Source organism: Carettochelys insculpta, chromosome 3 (genome assembly GCF_033958435.1).
Source record: "Carettochelys insculpta isolate YL-2023 chromosome 3, ASM3395843v1, whole genome shotgun sequence".
NCBI classification, from domain to species: Eukaryota; Metazoa; Chordata; order Testudines; family Carettochelyidae; genus Carettochelys; species Carettochelys insculpta.
Window position 1 is genome coordinate 55320677 of NC_134139.1, and position 19697 is coordinate 55340373.

The 19697-nt window shown below is 45.7% G+C and overlaps 1 protein-coding gene across 1 annotated transcript in view; it reads right to left on the reverse strand.

The window, feature by feature from the left end:
• DNAH14 (dynein axonemal heavy chain 14) overlaps window positions 1-19697 on the reverse strand; it is a gene marked incomplete at its 5' end in the record, with an annotated part of 447359 nt that overhangs the window by 18359 nt on the left and 409303 nt on the right. The window contains 2 exons of the mRNA XM_074988409.1: window positions 12893-13080; window positions 16950-17149. Coding sequence (XP_074844510.1) covers window positions 12893-13080; window positions 16950-17149 — 388 coding nt within the window. The remainder of the gene's footprint in view (window positions 1-12892; window positions 13081-16949; window positions 17150-19697) is intronic.

A 19697-nucleotide genomic window follows, 5' to 3' on the forward strand; every position in this document is an offset into this window, starting at 1 on the left:
TCCAACACCATCAGACTTATTTACCATTATATTTTCTGATTTGTTAGACTCTTTCAGTTGAATCATGGCCTCAGATCAATGAGGTGGAGCTCAAATAGACAAAATACTTCGGGACTGAAATATAAGTGGGGACCCAAGGGATTCTTAAGTATGCCAACAAGTATTTTATGCTAGAACACTGCTTTATTTTTAATTTTTATATTCATGAACACATGAATTTAGAGCTAGATATAGGTCAGCCTTTGGTAAAGCAATGATCAAATGTTCAAGCGGTACACATCAGAAAGGTACTCCAGCATCGCTTAACAGCATTGAACCAACACGGGAGGCAACAGATACTGGTTATAAGCTCTTGCTCGATTGGCATGGAGAACGAGCGCCAGGGGTTGCTTCCGACGGTGGCAGACATCATCACATCTCATTGGACAGTCACCGCCCGCCTTAAGCTGGGCAGTCCCTAGCCAGTAGGGTACTGTCTCGCCACAGTTCACTTGCCTCACTGGGTGCATGAGGCTTAAGGTTCCCAAACCTGACAAGTGACTGAAATGAGCACCAGACAAACCAACAAGAAAATTATTAAGAGAAGGAAATCCTCAAAGTTTCAAGCTTTCTTGCTGGAATGTACGGACCATGTTGACCAGTTTGACTGAAGATCTTCAGGACATTGGCAACACCCGAAAGACCGCTGTCATCAACGAGGAACTGAAGAGGCTCGAAGTTGACATCACCACTTTGCAGGAGACGCGACTCGCAGCTTCGGGATCCCTAAAGGAAAAGGACTACACCTTTTCCTGGCAGGGCAAAGCCCAAGAGGAACCCAAGGAGCACAGTGTCGGATTTGCCATCAGAAACACCCTTCTGCAAATGGTGGAACTAGTCATGGGCGGATCAGAAAGACTCCTTCAGGTCAAACTTCAAACCTGTGCTGGTCCCGTCCACTGGATCAGTGCTTATGCTCCAATGCTGAACTCCACACTAGAAGCAAAGGACAAGTTCTATGACAAGCTCAGTGCTGCCATAGTGCAAATACCTACTCGTGAACAACTGTACCTTTTGGGTGACTTCAATGCAAGAGTTGGAGCCAATCGTGACTCATGGCCCTCTTGCCTAGGTCACTTCGGTGTGGCAAAAATGAATGAAAACAGACAGTGTCTCCTTGAACTTTGCACGTGCCACAATCTGTGCATCAGAAACACATTTTTCTAAACCAAGCCAGCACAGAGTATCATGGAGACACCCACGCTTGAAACACTGGCACCAATTAGACTTGGTCATCACCAGAGGCGACAACCTCAAAAACGTCCTCCTGACACGCAGCTGCCATAGTGCCGACTGCGATACAGATCGTTCGCTAGTCTGCTCCAAGCTCAAGCTGAGACCCAAGAAGCTGCACCATTCTAAACCAACTGGAAGGCCCCGCATTGATGCCAGAAAGATGGCAAACTCAGAAAAAGCTGAAATGTTCAGAGAGACCCTTGAGGAGAATCTGCGCAGCAGCCCTGGGGGTGCTGATGCGACATCCAGATGACAGCATCTGAGGGACACAATCTACAATACGGCCTTGTCAATGTTTGGAAGAAGAGCTGGAAACACAAATGACTGGTTCGAAGCTAACTTTGATGAGATGATTTCAGTCATCGAAAAGAAGTGTGCTGCACTTCTGGAGTACAAACGCTCACTGAGTCAGAGTACCCAGCAAGCACTCAGAGTAGCCAGAAAAATAGTACAGCAGACAGCCAGGCGCTGTGCCAGCAACTACTGGCTTAAGCTATGCAGCAGTATCCAGACCTGTGCTGACTCTGGTAATCTGAGGGGAACGTACGAGGGCATAAAGAAGGCAATGGGACCCATCCAAAACAAGACGGCACCTCTGAAATCCAAATCTGGTGAAGTCATCACTGACAAAGCCAAACAGATGGAGCGATGGGTCGAGCACTACTCCGAGCTGTACTCATGTGAGAACACTGTGGTTGATACAGCCCTCAACGCCACCGAGCTCCTGTCAGTCATGGACGAACTGGACCAGGAACCAACTGTGGTCGAATTGAAGAAAGCTATTGACAGCACTGCAGTAGGAAAGGCCCCGGTCCAGGATGGTATACCATCAGAGGTAATCAAGTGTGCCTTGGACACACTCCTGGAACCCCTACATGAGCTGCTGTGCCTGTGCTTGAGAGAGGGTGAGGTTCCACAGGATATGTGGGATGCCAACATTGTAACCTTGTATGAGAACAAAGGAGACAGAAGTGACTGCAACAATTACCATGGAGTCTCCCTCCAAAGTATCACTGGTAAATTGTTCGCTCGTGTCATCCTTGGCAGACTCCAGAAGCTCACTAAGAGGGTGCATCCTGAATCCCAGTGCGGATTCCGCACCGACAGATCTAACATTGACACAATCTTCTCCCTGAGGCAGCTGCAGGAGAAATGCAGGGAGCAGAGGAAGCCACTCTATATTGCCTTCGTCAACCTGACCAAGGCTTTTGACTTGGTCAGTAGAGACAGACTGTTTAAATTGCCCCACAAGATAGGCTGTCCACCACGACTACTCAAGATGATCCAGTCTTTCCACAAAGACACGAGAGGAACCATCCAATATGATGGCACATCATCAGATGCCTTCAGCATCAGGAGTGGCGTCAAACAAGGACGTGTCCTTGCTCCGACATTGTTCAGGATCTTCTTCACACTCCTCCTGAAGCACGCCTTTGGATCCTCAACAGAGGGCATCTTTTTGCACACAAGATCTGATGGGAAACTGCTTAATCTTGCAAGGCCGAAGGCTAAGTCTAACGTGTGGGAAGTGCTCATTAGAGACATGCTGTTCGCAGACGACGCTGCTGTAGTGACACACAGAAGGCCAGCTTCAAAAACTGCTGGATCAGTTCTTCAAAGCATGCAAGGACTTGGGGCTTACCATCAGCCTAGAGAAGACAAACGTACTTGGTCAGGATGTTGCTGAACCTCCATCAAGCAGCATTGACAACTACACTCTAGAGGTCATCTGCAAGTTTACTTACCTCGGGTCCACCATCACCGACACCCTGTCACTGGAGTCTGAGCTAAACAGGAGAAAGCAGCCACAATTCTGTTCAGACTTAGCAAGAGAGTGTGGAACAACAAGCTGTACACTCACACCAAAATGCAAGTCTCCAGAGCCTGCATCCTCAGCACCCTCCTCTATGGCAGTGAGTCTTGGACTTTGTATGCCCACCAGGAAAAGAGGCTGAATGTCTTCCACTTGCGCTGCCTCAGGTGCATTCTTGGGATATCATGGAAGGACAGAGTGCCCAACAATGCCACCCTCGAGCAAGCTGGAATTCCAACCATGCACACCCTCCTCAGGCAGCGGCGGCTCCACTGGCTTGGCCACATCCACAGGATGAACTATGGAAGGATCCCAAAAGACATCTTGTATGGCGAGCTAGCCTCTGGCAAAAGACCTCCCGGATGCCCCAGTTGCATGACAAAGATGTCTGTAAGAAGGACCTCAAGGGGGCAGACATCAACCCAGATAGTTGAGAAGAGCTGGCAGACAACTGCAGCAGCTGGAAGCAGGAACTACACAAAGGCCTTCAGAAAGGTAAGATGAAGATCAGACAGTTGGCAGAGGAGAAGCGAGCCCGTAGAAAGGACAGCAAGGACCTGCCAGACACCCACCACATATGCAGCAGATGTAGCAAGGACTGTCACTCTCGTGTGGCCTCCACAGTCACAGTCAATGCCGCAAATGACGATCTTAAATGGAGTTATGAAGGGCGTGATCCATAGTCTACGCAGACTGAAGGATGCCTTGAACTGACATGTCAGAAAACTCCTCCAAGATTAACATTAGCTTTAAGGATGAAGTCACATTTTTTGGCATGCTATTGCAGAAGAAAGGCTATAAATAATTGCCAGAGTCACAAGTAAATGACTTTCTTATACTATAAAGTAGCTCAAAATAAAAGAATACCCTAGAATTTGTTCAGGAGCATAACTGGCTATACAGAGTTGCTTTGAACCACATACCATATCCCTATTCAACTAATGTATCTGTAGCACTTACTAGTTCCACGAAAGTTAACAACATTTCATCAAAGCATGGGAAGAAGTGTTACTTACCCTGAACTGCTTCTGCACGATGTGCTGTCCACATCTGCCCAATATGTGCAGAAACAGAGGATAACATAGGAGATTTAAACTTCTCCCCGTATGGGCTCAGGAGCCTGAGGTATTGTGTCCTGTATGCTTCCAGTGGGTCCCATTAGGGTCACTGAGTGGAAAATGGGATAAGTGTTTGTATCCATGGAGACCATATCAAGGCTGGATGTCAGCCAGCATTCCTGCTAAAATTTTCCATCCATAGGTGGAACAAATTTTGTTTTGTGCACCAAGGCATATTTGGATGTGCACCACCAATAGAAACACATGTTGCCCACTGTGGGTGGTTGTGTGCACTCTGGTAATCAGCTGGGTGGCACATGAATCTTTCCTGGGTAACTGCCCAAGGACTCATCTTACAGGGAACACTGGTGTCAGCCATGTGCGTTAGGCTGTCCGGGTGGATCAAGCACTGCAGTGGATTGAATAGGAGAGGAGTGCTGAGATGAAAAGACACCCTCCTCCTCACTGTCTCCGTCCCTGACAGAGAACAGAGAAGGTTGAGATGAAGTGAGCTGATGTGGTGCCACGTGCTGGGAAACACTGATGCCAAAAAGACATGATTTAGGTGTCAATGAGATGTGGGTCCGCTTGCTGTAGGAAGAGGTGCAGTGCCAGTGGTTTCAGTACCAAGGTGATTAGTGCCACTGGTGCTGTGGTAGTTACACTTGTCAGTGCTGGTGAACACACAAACAGCCATACTGGGGCAGACCATAGGTCCATGAAACCCAGTATCCTGTCTTCTGACAATAGCCAATGCCAGGTGCCCCAGAGGGAATGAACAGAACAGGTAATCATCAAGTGAGCAATTCCCTGTGGCCCATTTCCAGCCTCTGGCAAACAGAGGGTAGGAACACCCTCCATGCCCATCCAGTCACGGAGCACTACAGGTAAGCCGCACAATATAGTGCCCTTTTGACTGAAAGCACCCAGCAGTATATAGTGCTGCTTACCTGGGCACAAATCACTATATAGTCAGTCATGCCTGGGTGGCTTTCACTTTGTTTGGTGAGACTCACTAAAGTTAGGCAGCTGGGACTAAACCCGTAAAACATAGACAAAAGAAAAAACACAGAAAAATATAAAATACCAAGAAATGACTGTTCACAGTCTTTGTCATTTTCATTTATTTCATTGGAAAATGTAGAAAAAAGAAAGAAAGATTAAATACTAGTAACACCCAGCATCAAGTAAAAATGAGTTCCAGAATTGTATAAATAAACACAAGGCTCCTTTTCTGCATGTGCAATTGTGTCAAATCTGTTGATGTTCTCTTTTGCTGGTCTGTAAAAATACCAGTTCTTTGTCAATGCTCCTGATGGCTGCTAATAGACAGCAATGGGAGTTTAAAGAACTGTGGCAAGAGCAAAGCGCTCGACATCTGTACCGTAGACTTGGTCTTGCTTCATTTGGCTTTGGAGCAAGTACTTCTTCACAGGAAGACTGACCAAGGCTTCGAAAGCTTCTTCATATGCAAAAGATTTAATCACAATCAGAGCAGCAGCCCTGACTACTGCGTAGTAGTCCTCAGACAATGCAATCTCTTTGCTGCTAGCCCTGAAGAGGCAATTGCCATCACCAATAATTTTGTCTAGATTTAAATGGTGGACTCAATTTTGCTGATTTCTTCCGTAGCTCTTTATTTGTTTGGGGAATTGGAATTTGCATCTTTTTATAGGCTGATGTTTGCCAAGTAGCTGAGGTGGGAATGAAGGGCTTGTCAGCATGTTTCTTGCCCATAATTCTGACATCAATGTGTGCAGGATGTGATGTTCTTTCACAAGTTGCTGGCATGGGCATGTCATCATAGCTCTCACTGCATGATACATCAGTGTCTGCAGGATTTGATGTTGGTGGTGAGTTTGGAGACTCATCTTGTGAGGGATTTTGTGCTCACAGAAGACTTTTAGATTTGAGCCATGATGTTTCTTCTGCAGTGTATTGCCTTTTTCATTTGCTAAGGTATACAAGTGCTTTGAGTTTTTTTCCCATGACTATATAAGGGCCCAGGTAGGGTAGCTGGCCTTTAGCCCCCTTCCTCTCTGCCCTTTGCTCACTGTACAGGAACAGTTTCTGACAAATTTTAAAGGCTTCTTGCTGCTTATGGCATTCTTCATAATCCCTTTTTGTCCTGCGTGTGCCTTAACTAAGGTTCTTGTAGCTTCCTCCTCTACAATTTTTTGTATCTACTTGATGCAAGTCAAGTGATCTTGGACATCACTGGCATCTAAAGTACACTCCATTAAATCAAGATCAACAAGAATCTCATCATTTAAATCTTCATTGTCGTCATTGCCTAGGCAACGTATGGGCAGCTCAGGCTTCTTGACATACATAAGTTCATAAGGTGTAAAACATGTTAAATTATGCCACAATGTTCGGAATGCAAACACTCCCTGTAGCACCTTTGGTCATACTTCTTGCTCACTTTTTAACACTGTTAGCATAGCAAACTGAATTGTCTGATTTGCATACTCTACAAGGCCATTTGCCTGACAGTGGTAAGCAGTGGTGACCCTCTGCTTTCTTCCTGTTAAAAGATGTAAATTTTTCAAAACTTCATTAAGGAACTCACACCTCTGGTGATTAATTTGTATTTTGGTACAGCCAATTCTGCAAATTGGCTCATAAAGGAAAAGTGCCACCTCTTCAACATTCTTATTTCAGAGTCTTTGCCTCTAGCCACTTAGAGAAATAATCTGCTACAACACAAATACACACATAGCCCTGTGGATTTTTGGGCAAAGAAGACAAATCTACTTCTACTTGGCTCCATACTTTATTTGGGATGAATACACCGTGAAGTTCTGGAGCTGACATGCACATTTTTGTGGCCCTTTTCTGGCAGTGCTTGCATGTAGCAACATATTCTCTAATATCCTTGTTCATATTTTACCACCAGAATCCTGAATCTAATAATTTCCAGAGGGTCTCATCGTGACCAATTTGCCCTCCCAATGCCTTAGCCTGTTTTGCTGTTCCCAACCCTTCATGAGCACATTTCAGTAGTTCACATCTTTTCCCCTTGTCTTTAATAACCTTTAAAGCAGTGGTTCCCAAACTTTTCAGCATCACTCCCCGCTTTTGATTTTTGAGAAACCCTCATGCGCCCCACCTCTTCTTTACCACCATCCAACCCCCATTTTTAACATAAAATTCAATTCATAACTTAAAATAAACACAAAAACTTGATATAAAATGTTATTTAAACTAAGAATAAGCACAGCTTTTCTTGGCTCTTTATGGGTGCCTGTTGCAGCCCCAGCTGGCTAGGTGCCTGAGCCTTGTGCCAGTGGCCAAGCTGCCCACGCCAGCTTGAGACCCGTGCTGCCAGAGCTGCAGCCAGCACCTGAGCCCCACGCTGCCAGGGCCAGCCGCCCACTCCAGTTTCCTGAGCTGCCCGCCCAAGCTCCATGCTGCCAGGGCCAGCTGCCCTCCTGCCAGCCTGAGCTGCCTAAGCCCATTGCTGCTGGGGCCAGCTGCCTGAGCTACATGCTGCTGGGGCCAGCTGCCTGCCTGTCAGCCACCTGAGCCCTGCGCTGCCAGGGCCAGCTGCCTGCCAACCAGCCACCTGCTCCAGCTGTGGGCCAGCTGCCTGAGCTGCTCACCCAAGCCCCATGTTGCCAGGGCCAGCTGGCCACCCACAAGCCTGAGCTGCCTGAACCCCATGTGGCTGGGGCCAGCCACCTGCCTGCCAGACCACATCCTGCACTGCTGGGGCCAGCCACCTGAGCCCCACACTGCTGGGACCAGCTGCCTGCCTGCCAGCTGCCCAAGCCCTGTGTTGCAGGGGCCAGCCGCCAGCCTGAGCCACTTGAGCCTCACAATGCCAGAACCAGCTGCCCAAGACCCGTGAGTCCCACAAGTTGGCCAGCAGCTCAAGCCCCTCCCCTCCCACAAAGCTAGGTACCACCAGCCCCCAGCTCTTACCTCAGCCCCGTCACCTGAGCCAGGGTTGCCAAGCCCCCCATCTAACCCCTCCCCCTACTCCTCCAAGTCCTCCCCAACCCACACTCTCTCACCTTTGCAGGAGGCAGCTAGCTCCACTTGGGTCTTTAACGGCTGCCTGCTTTTTATAGCAGCTGCTCTGGGTCACCCACATAAAATGGCAAGGACTGAGTGCCAGAAGCAAAGGCCGGCTCTTTCATTGGGTGGGGGAAATGGGGGGGGGCTAGGTTGCCTTGCACCCCCCCCCCAGATTTTTTCACACCCTTCCAGGGGTTCACGCCCCCCAGTTTGGGAAACCGTGCTTTAAAGTATCATGTGCCAAGGGTCACTTTGGTTTCATAATATTGTTGTACCAGTAATGGAGCTCTCCACTCCTTATTGTGAAAGATCCAGCTTATTGAATAAAATTATTCCTCACTCCAATATTCCTGAGTCCTTTGACATGCTCAGGGAACTCACCGCTAAACAAGTAACTTTTGATTTCTTTGTAGTTGGATTCACCACCTACTTTCCCTGCTCTTTTCATCTCACCATTTTGGAAAGATCTCACCAGTTTGGAAGGGGTCATCATCATCATCATCACCATCATCACCATCATCAATAACCGTGGGCTCAGTGCCCATTGGAGTCTGATGCCTCTCTCACTATTTCCTTCCATCTTTCCCTGTCCAGTGCAGACTGGCTTAGTTTCCGTAGACTAGCGCTGCACCAATCTACTATATGATCTATCTATTCTCTGTGGGGTCTGCCTCTCCTATTCAAACTGTCCATTATGCTGAATACCAGGGTCTTGATTTTTCATTTGTTGTTCATTCTGAAGATATGCCCAAATATCTGTAACTTATGTTTTATAACCTTCTGCAGTAAGTTCTCTTTCAGCTGTATCTTCCTGTATAATTCCTCGTTGGTGACCTTCTGCGTCCATCCTATTCTCAGGATCTTTCTATAACAACTCCTCTTGAATGCTAATATCGTTCTCTTTGAATCCCTTGTTATCATCCATGTCTCACATCCATACAACATGCTGCTGAATACACACATTTTCAAGACACCCAGCTTTGTTCTTAAGCTAATTGCTTTGCTTTTCCAGATCTTATCCATCGCCTTCAAACTCGTTCTTGCTTTCACTATTCTAGTCGCTATTTCCTCCTTACAATCTAGATCATACATTACGTTGCTCCCCAGATATGCGAACTTCTCTTCATTTTGTACTTCAATACCGTCAACACTGATCTTCCTTCCTATTTCCTTATCTCCAAATACCATTGTTTTTGTTTTATCAATGTTCGTAATCCGTCCTTTCCGCTTCCCTTTTCGTTTAACACACACACCGTTTTCGCTAGCTTCTCCTCATCTTCCTCAATGTTTTGGAAGGGGTGGGTCCTGATTAACAACTTGGAGTAATGGATAACAGAAAGTAACTGTGACAGTGATAATTTCAAATAATTAAATTTGGTTTTAAAATTTAAGCGGTCAACTGTTCAGAAACACCTGCTCTTCTACCATTTGTGGTGGAATGCAAATTTCATACCTTCAGTGGCTTTTCCTATGCATCCATTGCATGCTGTATGCCTGACTTCATTTTTCAGACATCACACACTATCTAGTGCAAGTCACCTGACTTTAGTCATTCTCACCAGATGAAAGTCACGACATTTAGTGTATGTTGCCTGGGTGAGGAGTACTATATAGTGCTTGCTACTAGTTTAGTGCCTCCTGCCTCCGACACTGGCCTAGCTATGCTCTGTATTATTGGGACAGGAAGTTGCACTATAAATTGTGTGGAGCATAGTGGTCCTGCATCTTGAAGAAGCTCTGTCAGTGCCACAGAGGAGGATGTAGATTTCAGTTTTCCCAGAGCCGGCCCATTTAAGATCATTATTTTCATGGTATAGAGAGGGACCAGCAGACTTGCCAGACTGCTGGGCAAGGTGTGTGTAGTGGTGGGTAGGAGAGGAGACTTGGGTGGAAGGGGCAGGGCTAAGGGTAGCCCATCTCAGTGCTGCCTGGAGAAAGCTGTAATGCCCCCACTCATCCTGGTAACCCACAGAGCCACCCACAATGACTGATTTAAAGGGCCTGGTACCCTGAATGCTTAATGCTCCCCACCCTCCGCCGACCCTCTGGTCACTTGTTCCCGCCTCTACCTCTCCTGGAAAGTGGCTTTTCTGGTGACCATCACCTCTGCCAGAAAGGTGACCGAGCTCCAGGCCCTCATGTCCAAGCCCCCATACATGGTGTTCTATAAGGACAAGATCTAACTTTGTCCACACCCAGCTTTCCTCCCAGAAATGGTCTCCGGCTTTCATACTAGCCAGGACATCTTCCTATCTGTCTTCTACCCTGAACCGCAGAGCTCCCAGTGGGAGCAACAGCTACACTCTCTCAATGTGAGGCAGGCACTTGCCTTCTATATTGACTGGATGTCACTACTACTCAGTGACTTCTGAGAGTGGAAAAAAAGAGTATGGTCCCAACAGAGGGATCAGGTGCAAGTTGCCCTCCTCAACCTCAAGTAAGAAAAAATGGCTACTCACCATTGTAACTGTTGTTCTGCAAGATGTATTGCTCATGTCTACTTGAGTTAGGTGTAACGTGTATGGCTGTTGGAAAGTTTTTCCCTAGCAAAAAACTAGGGGTCACTGGGGAGCCCCCTGGAAGGAGGACTTTGTGGAGCCTATGTATAGCTCTGCTGACCCAGCACCCTTTCATGTTCTTCTTGCCAACCACTCTGACAGTGGGGAAAGAGGGTGGGTTTCGAATAGATATAAGCAACATCTATCGACAAACAGTTACAATGGTTAGTAGCTGTTTTCTCTTCTTCGAGTGTTTGCTCATAGCTATTCGAGTTAGGTGATTCACAAGCCAAACCCAGGAAGAGGAGTCAGTCAATGCATGGCTGACTCAAGGACAGCGGGCCTGAGGGCTGCGGCCCCTCTAGATTACTGCACAATAGTATAGTGAGACATGAAAGCATATGCAGAGGACCATGTCACAGGATGACAGATTTCCTGGAAAGGCACATGAGCCAGCAAGGCAGTTGAAGAGGCCTGAGCTCATGTAGAGTGCGCCGTAACAGGAGATGGGGAAAAAGTGGAGAAGAATGATGCCAGTGCATGGACCCAGCAATTCCAAATGCTGGACATAGTTGGCCGTGAACGACCACTGCCAGGAAACAATGACGTTTTGGATGGCACAAGCGTGCCAGGTTTGTTTTGGCTATTGGGTGAGCGATTCTCAGCACTGGGTTCAAAAATTTCTTGATGTTGAAGAACTGGTGGGCTTGAAACTTCTTCTGGCAAGTTATGAATGTGCCTGTTTCACTGGAAGAGTGCTGACTGTCATGTTGCCCATAAACTGGTACTGACATCTTTCCATCATCAGACTTTAAGTTCCTTTCCCTGGCATAGCAAGGTTTTGGGAACTGAAAGCCAGACAGCGACAAGTCCCATCGTATTGAAGGCTGAGCCAATTCTTCACAGAAATAACAGATTTATCTGTATGCCCAGACATACTGCGGAGTGCGGCAGGGTTAATGAGTCTGATTCCAAATACTAAGCGAGAGCCTTTGGGCAGCAGAATGAAGGCCTCAGTAAATATTCCCTCAGGATAAAAAAGACAAGGAGAAAGGGTTTAAACTATGATTTAGAGCATACTTGTTCATTCACACTACAGGTTGAATCTCTCTAATCCAGAACTCTCTCGTCCGGCAATGTCCATAGTCTGGCATGATTTTAGTTAGCTGGATGACACTTTATCGTGGGTGTGACCAAATTTCCCATGGTCTCATAAAATTTCATTGCAGCCACCAGTCCTGACTCTCAGTGTTCTGTGCTGTTATTTAGCTGTCAGTTACCCCTAAATGTTTTGTAAGAGCCCAGTAAGCAGTGAAAACATTGGGAATGCAGCTAGACTATACTGACCTCCCATGGTTCGGCAAATTCTCTTACCTGGCACTGGTCAGTTCCTCAGCATGCTGGATTAGAGAAGGTCAACCTGTACAATCTGCTTTAATGAAGGGGATGCTTACTTGTGTCTTTTGAGACCTGGGGAATCTTACATTTGCAAGAATTCCCCCAAATAATTCTCCCAAATAAACCTCTTCTCGTGTTCCTGGTCAAGTCTTCTTTTGCAGAGTTGTGGCTTGAAATGGGGGTCATGGCTCCAGCATAGCTATCTGACTCAAAGCCCTATGCTCTGGCAGAGAGGGGGTTGACAGCTTATGGCTTTAGGGAATGGTGTCCTCTCAAACTCTGTGCCATCACAGAGAAATGGATGATAGCTATGTAACAGCAGGGCACAGCTAATGCTCTGAAGCTACTGAAAAGCTACCTACAGCATTTCTTAGACTTGGTTTGATTCTTGCAGAGCTTCTCTCCAGCTATGGTGTGAGACAGAGAAGTGGTGGGGCAATAAATTTATTGGTGCTCTCTTAAAGAAACCATAAAATTAAAGCCTCAGTGCTTGAGTGACAGAGAAGCCCAATGAAGTTGCTACTTCATGAAAATAAATAAAAAGTAATGTTATAAATTAAAATGTTGAGTAAAAGTTGAACCATCTTATTCCTTCAGCAGAGGAAGACATTCTCATGGCTTATGATTAAGGGCAGAGCTCAGTTCTGGAGTCTCCAACGATACTGGATTACCCCCTAATCCCAGAGGAGAGGGGCATGTTCTGAACAAAGAGAGAAGATGTGCAGTAGAAAATTAAAAGCAGAGAAGAAATTTTTTAAAAGAAAAGATTAATTTTGGAAAATATAAGTTCCTTTCTAATTAAACATTATGTAAACCATTGTTCTCACCTTTAGTAGCTTTTGCAAGATCTGCCCAAATGGGGCCTGACATTACACTTCCCAGTGTGGTTTTAATTTTGGAGGGGTTTTCAGTTCCGGGTGTCAGTTCTGTATCTTGTTCCTCTACAGTGAGTGGCAGCTGCCTTAGAATGTCTGATGCTATTTCCAGAACTAATTCATCTTGGCTCTTTCCACCACTGGAGGGAAAAACAAAAAAGATTACAAGTTTTCATTCTGGAATTGTTTGAGTTGGTGGGGTACAATAGGAGATGATCTTATATCCCCACTTCCACTTTTTGTTTATGGTTGTATTCTAATATGTTTCCAGACCACCTCTAGCAAGTGTCCATAAACAGATGTGCAGATATTTACAAAGAGTTAGGATGCTGGGGATATTTCAAAAGAATGTTTTTTTTTTCAATATGACACTGGGGAAGAATCAATGATCTATGCAGTGAGGCAGAGTCCAGACTAAGCTGTAGAAATATTTAAGATTTTGTCTACACTTGAACTTTCATAACTAAAAGTTTTGTCACTCAGGGGGCTGAAAAACACTGTCTTGAATGACAAAAGTTTTAGCAACAAAAAGCACAAGAGTGGACAGTGCTTCATCATCAGGAGCCATGCTTCTGTCAGAAAAGCTACCACCCCTTGTTGAAGTGGTTTTATTTTGTTAGTTGGAGAACTCTTTCCTGGTGATGAAGAACAGCCACACAACATACCTTACAAAAGCAGCACAACTGCAGTGCCAGACCTATGTCATTGTAACGTGTGCAGTATAGACATAGCCAAACTAGGAATTACAGATAACCAGTTCATTAGGGCTAGATCTACATTGCAGAATTTTGTCACCAAAAGTTATGCCATTTTAATTAAAGCATTCAAAATAAATCAGTGTTGCAAGACCACTATGCTCCTTAGGTCAACAGGTGCATTCACATTAATGGCTCTTGCATCAACGCATAGAGCAGTGTATTGTGGGTAGCCATCCCACTGTGCAAGTTGCAAAAAGCTGCTTTGGTTAATGTTTGCAATACCTCACCAGGTAAGTACCTCATCATGATACGGTTTTTGCCATCCCATTGTTCCATGGAAATCCTACTAGATTGTCAGCTGCTTTTCAAATACATATGTGGAAAAGCAGGGAGGAGAGTGTGTTGTATTTCTTTTTAGTGACAGGTCCCAGAGGTGCGATACCGCGAAGGATGAAAGACAAAGACGAACATAGACAGCAGGGGGCCAACAGTTCTATAGTCTGAAGGCCCTGAGTTTATTATTCTCACAGCTTTTATAACCAAGTGAGAGCACATTATTATGAGAAAAACAGTCAGCTACAATATAACTGGCTCAGCACTTCTATCTCTAAAAAAGCCACATCAATCCTCCCAGTCCTTGAACATGGACTCTCAAAAACACCCAATCAAAACAACACAGCTCCCGGCGGCTTGCCTACACGAGAGCAGGTGTTCCGTCTAGATGCCAAGAGCCCAGCCAGGCCTGGGAAACATGTAGGAGGGAGAAGGCAAAACTCCTTCAAGAGTGTATTACAGATAGCTTGTGTGTGTGTCAGAGAGAGATGGTGTGTGTTGGGGGAGTGTGTGATGGAGTGGGAGGTTGTATGTGAGAGAGACAGTGAAGGAGTGAGCATGTTAGCATGCTGTTTTTAAGTTCAGCCAGCCTCTGAAAACAACCAGTCATACAGTATAAGGACGGGGACACTCTCGACAGCCCCTGACTCCCACCCTGGCTCTACACAGCACGGTAATCTCTCTCTTACATACATATCTGCTGCTGTCTGCCTCTGTGTTTGTAGCACAGGACAGAGCAGGAGCATCCCATATTAATGATTTGCTCTTTGTTCCTGGTGGAGAGCAGCTGTCACAACTTCATGAAGCTATGAAAGGGGACATGTGCATGCTTGCAAGGCAGCCAAGTTTTAAGCTGTAAGCAAAACAGTCATGGCACGCATTTTTGGATGCCAAGAGAGGCCAGTTCTGTTGTTAAAATGAATGGCAGTGTCTACACAACTCTGCCATGAAACCTCTAGGGGTTCCATGCTAGTCCCAAGCCTGGATAAAGGGTTGGTCAGATGAGTGTCAATGAGCTGGCACTAAGATTAATAGTGGAAAAAGCTCGACAAAAGAACAAGAACATCTACACTTATTTTGTCGATTTTCAGAAGGCATTTGACAGTATATATCAGAAAGGCCGTGTCTATACTAGCTCCCACCTTCGAAGGCAACATGGTAAGTAGGATGCTGGGAGATTATTAATGAAGTGCTGAGGTGCATATGCAGCACTTCATTAAACTAATTTTCCCCTGCAGCAACTTGGAAGTTTTAAACTTTGAAGTGGCGGCTTGCATGTAGCCACGGCTAACCCCTGGGTACTTCAAAGTTCCTTTCCTCCTCAAAATTTTGACTGAGGGGTCTTACTGAGATGCTGCAGTCCCAGGACAGGCTGAGGCTTCTGTCCCGTGGTACCTCTATAGGGGTAAGCCTGCCATGATGAACCCTCCTGTTCCCACTTCAGCTTGTGTCTGCTTGGAGTCCTGGCACCACTCAGAATTTTGACTTGGCTGCTCGTGGCATTGTTGGTCTGACTCACAGCTCTTGGTCCCCAACCCCACATGGCCACTCAAGTTCAAGGGCTCCCATGGTGGGCATCCCTGGCTCGGTATCTGGATCTTTGGCACACTCTGCCCACCATACTGAGAGTTGGCACTGTGTTGATCCTGGGCACTGGACATCCGAGCAACGTTCCCATTTGGGTTTATCCACCTGGCGCACTGGTTGTGGTGATACAGTCTCAGCCCCATTCTTCAGAACACACAGGTGCTTCTTGTCACCATTCCCATGGCTCAGTGCAGTTCATGGTCTTATTACCAGTCTCAGTCTCAACACAAGTCTCATTCCATGCATTGGTCCCATTTTGCACATTGGTTCTGCTCAGCTCACCAATCCCAACCTCTGCACTGGTCCCAATTTTGGCACTGGTCTTACTTGCCTTGCTGGTTCTGCTCTCCATGCCAATCCCATTTTCCATTTGGGTCCCACTTGGCACGCTGGTCCTGCTCTCTGAAACAGCCCCGATCTCCTTTTTGGTCTCACTCATCAGTGTTCGAGGTTCTGGAACCTCATCTGTTCCCAGGTCTGGTAGCAGTCCCCACCAGGCCACTCTGCACTGATGGCACCAGCCAGTGTGGCACCCCCTGTGGCCCTCTCATTTGGGCTCACCTTCCTCTTTTCATGAAGCTTTGGTCCTTTCCAGCTGTTCAATCCCAGTGGACCTTTGTTTTCACAGAAACATGGGAGCCCCCAAGTGGCTGTCCCAGTGGAAGATCTGGATGACATGGGCGTACCACCAGTTGCAAGGTACCATGCCCTTTCCTCTGCCTCAAACTTCTGCTCCCCAAACAACAGAGACTACTGTTAGTCACTGACTGTCAGACCCTAAGCCTGTCTTGCCTCTCCCACCCGACGTGGCTCCTCACGCTTCACCTCCTGAACAGCAAGGGGAAGCAGCTGAGGCAGCCCCTCCATTGGCTTCCTCCAGTTCTGACTGGATGAGGTGGTGGCAAGCACCTCAGTGTTGGGTCCCTGCCGCAGTGAATTTTCAGCCTCTACATGACCTTCTAAATAGAGTGGCCCATAGTCTCAACTTTTCTCACAAAGAGGTTGCTGAGCCAGATGACCCTATGGTCGACATTCTGCCCCAGAAGGCCCTTTTCATGTGGCCTTTCCTAGTAACAAAACTATTTTGGCAGACTCCTGCATGCATCCTGTCAACTGCCACAGGGGTGGAATGCAAATACTTTGTCCCAGTCAAGGGGTACAAATATGTTTTCATGCACCCTCCCCCTGTTCTTGGGTGGTGGAGGCTGATAATGAAAAGGAGAGACAGGGCCACAAGCTGTGGCCCCCTAATCTAATGATGTCTTCAAGCATAACTATAGACAAATAAGCTTTAAATTGTAGGTGAGCATGACAAATAATTTACTAACTCTTTTAGGTAATAGATTCCACTTTGTCCTGTCACTAAAATAGTTCCTTTTAAAAACACTGACCTAATGATGAGGGTGTCCATGCTGATTCTTGGCTGCATGCTGACAATAGTATCAATAAAAGTTTGTGCCTGAGATTCCAGAAATGCTCTTCCAGCGCAGGCGTGCATTCCAAATAGCTCTGGGGAATCAGTGTCTGGCAGAGACTCTAGATAGGTTCTACACTCTTCTAAGCTATCTGTGACAGACACAGGTTGATATATCTGAAAAATAAATCACAAGTATTTTATTTCCTTATTTAATGAATATCTGGTTAGTGTAAAAAAGGCTACACATATGTAACCTTTCTCTAAGACTGATTAAATGATCCCAACAATAAACTGCTTTCATTAAAAAGATTCCTGCAAATCAGTGGTGAGAATATACACAATTGGAAGAAGAATGGAATTATCTTTTTGGCTGAGCAACTATCTGATTAAAACATGCGTTTATACATGTATGATGGATGGTAGCGATTTAGTTGTGAAGCAAATCATTCAGAACTATTTACATATAAAGTATATATCCCTTCTCTCATCCCTCTTTCTACATGCATATGAATGCATGAACACATAAATATATACACACAGAGAAGGGTGGAAAACTGCCTTTATCTTTGCAAAGGAATAAACAGTATAATTTATTCTTAATATTTATATATGGGCCAAAATATTTTCTATTAATATAAAAGAAATAAATTCACCCTCCTTTAAAATTACTAAAAAGGAACATCATCGTGTGCACAGAGTTAACTATTGTCTTCCATTCACAGGAACTGTAAATTTATGTGTACTTCTGTGTGTTTTTGCTTTTATGTATGTTAGCTATTTTTAAAATTCCATAATAGAATTATTTTTAATTATGTCACTGTGTTTTTCACATAGATATAGGCTAATAATTCAATTGTTTCTACATCAGAGTTAACTTTCTTATTTGTCCTACAGGTTGAACCTCTCTAATCTGGGCCACAGAAATGTAGCACTTTGAAGACTAACAAAATGATTTACTCAGTGATGAGCTTTCATGGGACAGACCCACTTCTTCAGATGAATAATGTTTCCAGTACAGAGAACAACAAGAAGTCCTGTGGCACCTTATGGACTAACAGATATTTTGGAGCATAAGCTTTCGTGAGCAAAGACCCACTTCATCAGATGGATGAATGTGGCTGGGGGTGGTTTGAGAGGGGTATTTAAAGAGTGGGGTCCCAGTAAGAGGGAGGGCCAGAGCTGAGAAAGTCTGTTCAGTCAGGGTGGAAAAGGCCCATTACCAGTAGCATGTATGAAGAGAGGAAAAAACAGGTCAGATAAGATGGGGAGATATAGCCCATTGTCAGTCTAATGTGGAGATGTTAACATCTAGGGCAGAGAAGCTCCTTTTGTAAGGTGCAAGCCACTCCCAGTCTCTGTTTAATCCTTGGTTAATGGAGTCAAATTTGCAGATAAATTGCAGCTCAGAGACTTCTCTTGCCATTTAATTTTTGAAATTTCTTTGTTTCAGGACTGCCACCCTTAAATCTGCTACTGAGTGTCCAGGGAGATTGAAGTGCTCTCCCACATTACCGTTCCTGATGTCTGATTTATTTCCATTTATTCTTTTATGGAGAGACTGTCCAGTTTGTCCAATGTAAATTGCAGTGGGGAATTGCTGGCACATGATGGCGTATATTATATTGGTAGGTGTGCAGGTAAAGGAGCTCCTGATGGTATGGTTGATATTAGGTCCTGTGATGATATCACTGGTGTAGATATGTGAGCAGAGTTAGCAGCGGCGTTTGTTGTAGGGATTGGTTCCAGGCTTAGAGTTACTGTTTTGTGATCTATAGTGGCTGGTGAGGATTTGTTTAAGTTTGGCAGGCTGTCTGTAGACGAGGACAGGCCTGCCTCCCAAGGTCTGTGAGAGTGAAAGATCATTGTTCAGGATGGGTTGCAGATTGCTGATGATGCGTTGGAGAGGCCTTAGGTAGGGGCTGTATGTGATGGTCAGTGGTGTTCTCTTGTTTTCCTTGTGAGGCCTGTTTTGTAGCAGGTGGCTTCTGAGTACCTGTCTGGCTCTGTCAGTCTGTTTCCTCACTTCCTTAGGTGCGTATTGTAGTTTGAAGAAAGCTTGGTAAAGGTCTTGTAAATGTTTGTCTCTGTCTGATGGATCAGAGCAAATACAGTTGTACCTTAGTGCCTGGCTGTATACAATGTATCGTGTCATATGCCCTGTATGGAAGCTGGAGGCGTGTAGATAAGCATAATGGTCTGTGGGTTTTCAGTATAGGGTGGTATTTATGTGACTGTTGCTTATCTGCACAGTAGTGTCCAGGAAGTGAATCTCTTGTGTGGACTGGTCCAGGCTAATGTTGATGGTGGGGTGGAAACTGTTGAAATCACTGTGGAACTCTTCAAGAGCCTCCTTCTCATGAGTCCAGATAATGAAGATGTCATCAATGTAGCGCAGGCAGAGGAGGGGCGCTACGGGTCGAGAACTGATAAAGCATTGTTCCAGCTCAGCTATAAAATGTTGGCATACTGTGGGGCCATGCGGATGCCCATAGCAGTGCCACTGATTTGAAGGTATAATGTGTCCTCAAATCTGAAACAGTTGTGGGCGAGCACAAAAATCACAAAGCTCTGCCACCATTTGTGCCATGGTCTCATCAGGTTCCAGTAGTTTCCAGTACAGATGGATTGCTATATATACAGAGGTCCAAAAAAATTGTAATTAAAAACTGACAAATCAAGTACATAGGACTGAAGGAGGGGGCTGAGAGTGCAGGATGTTAAG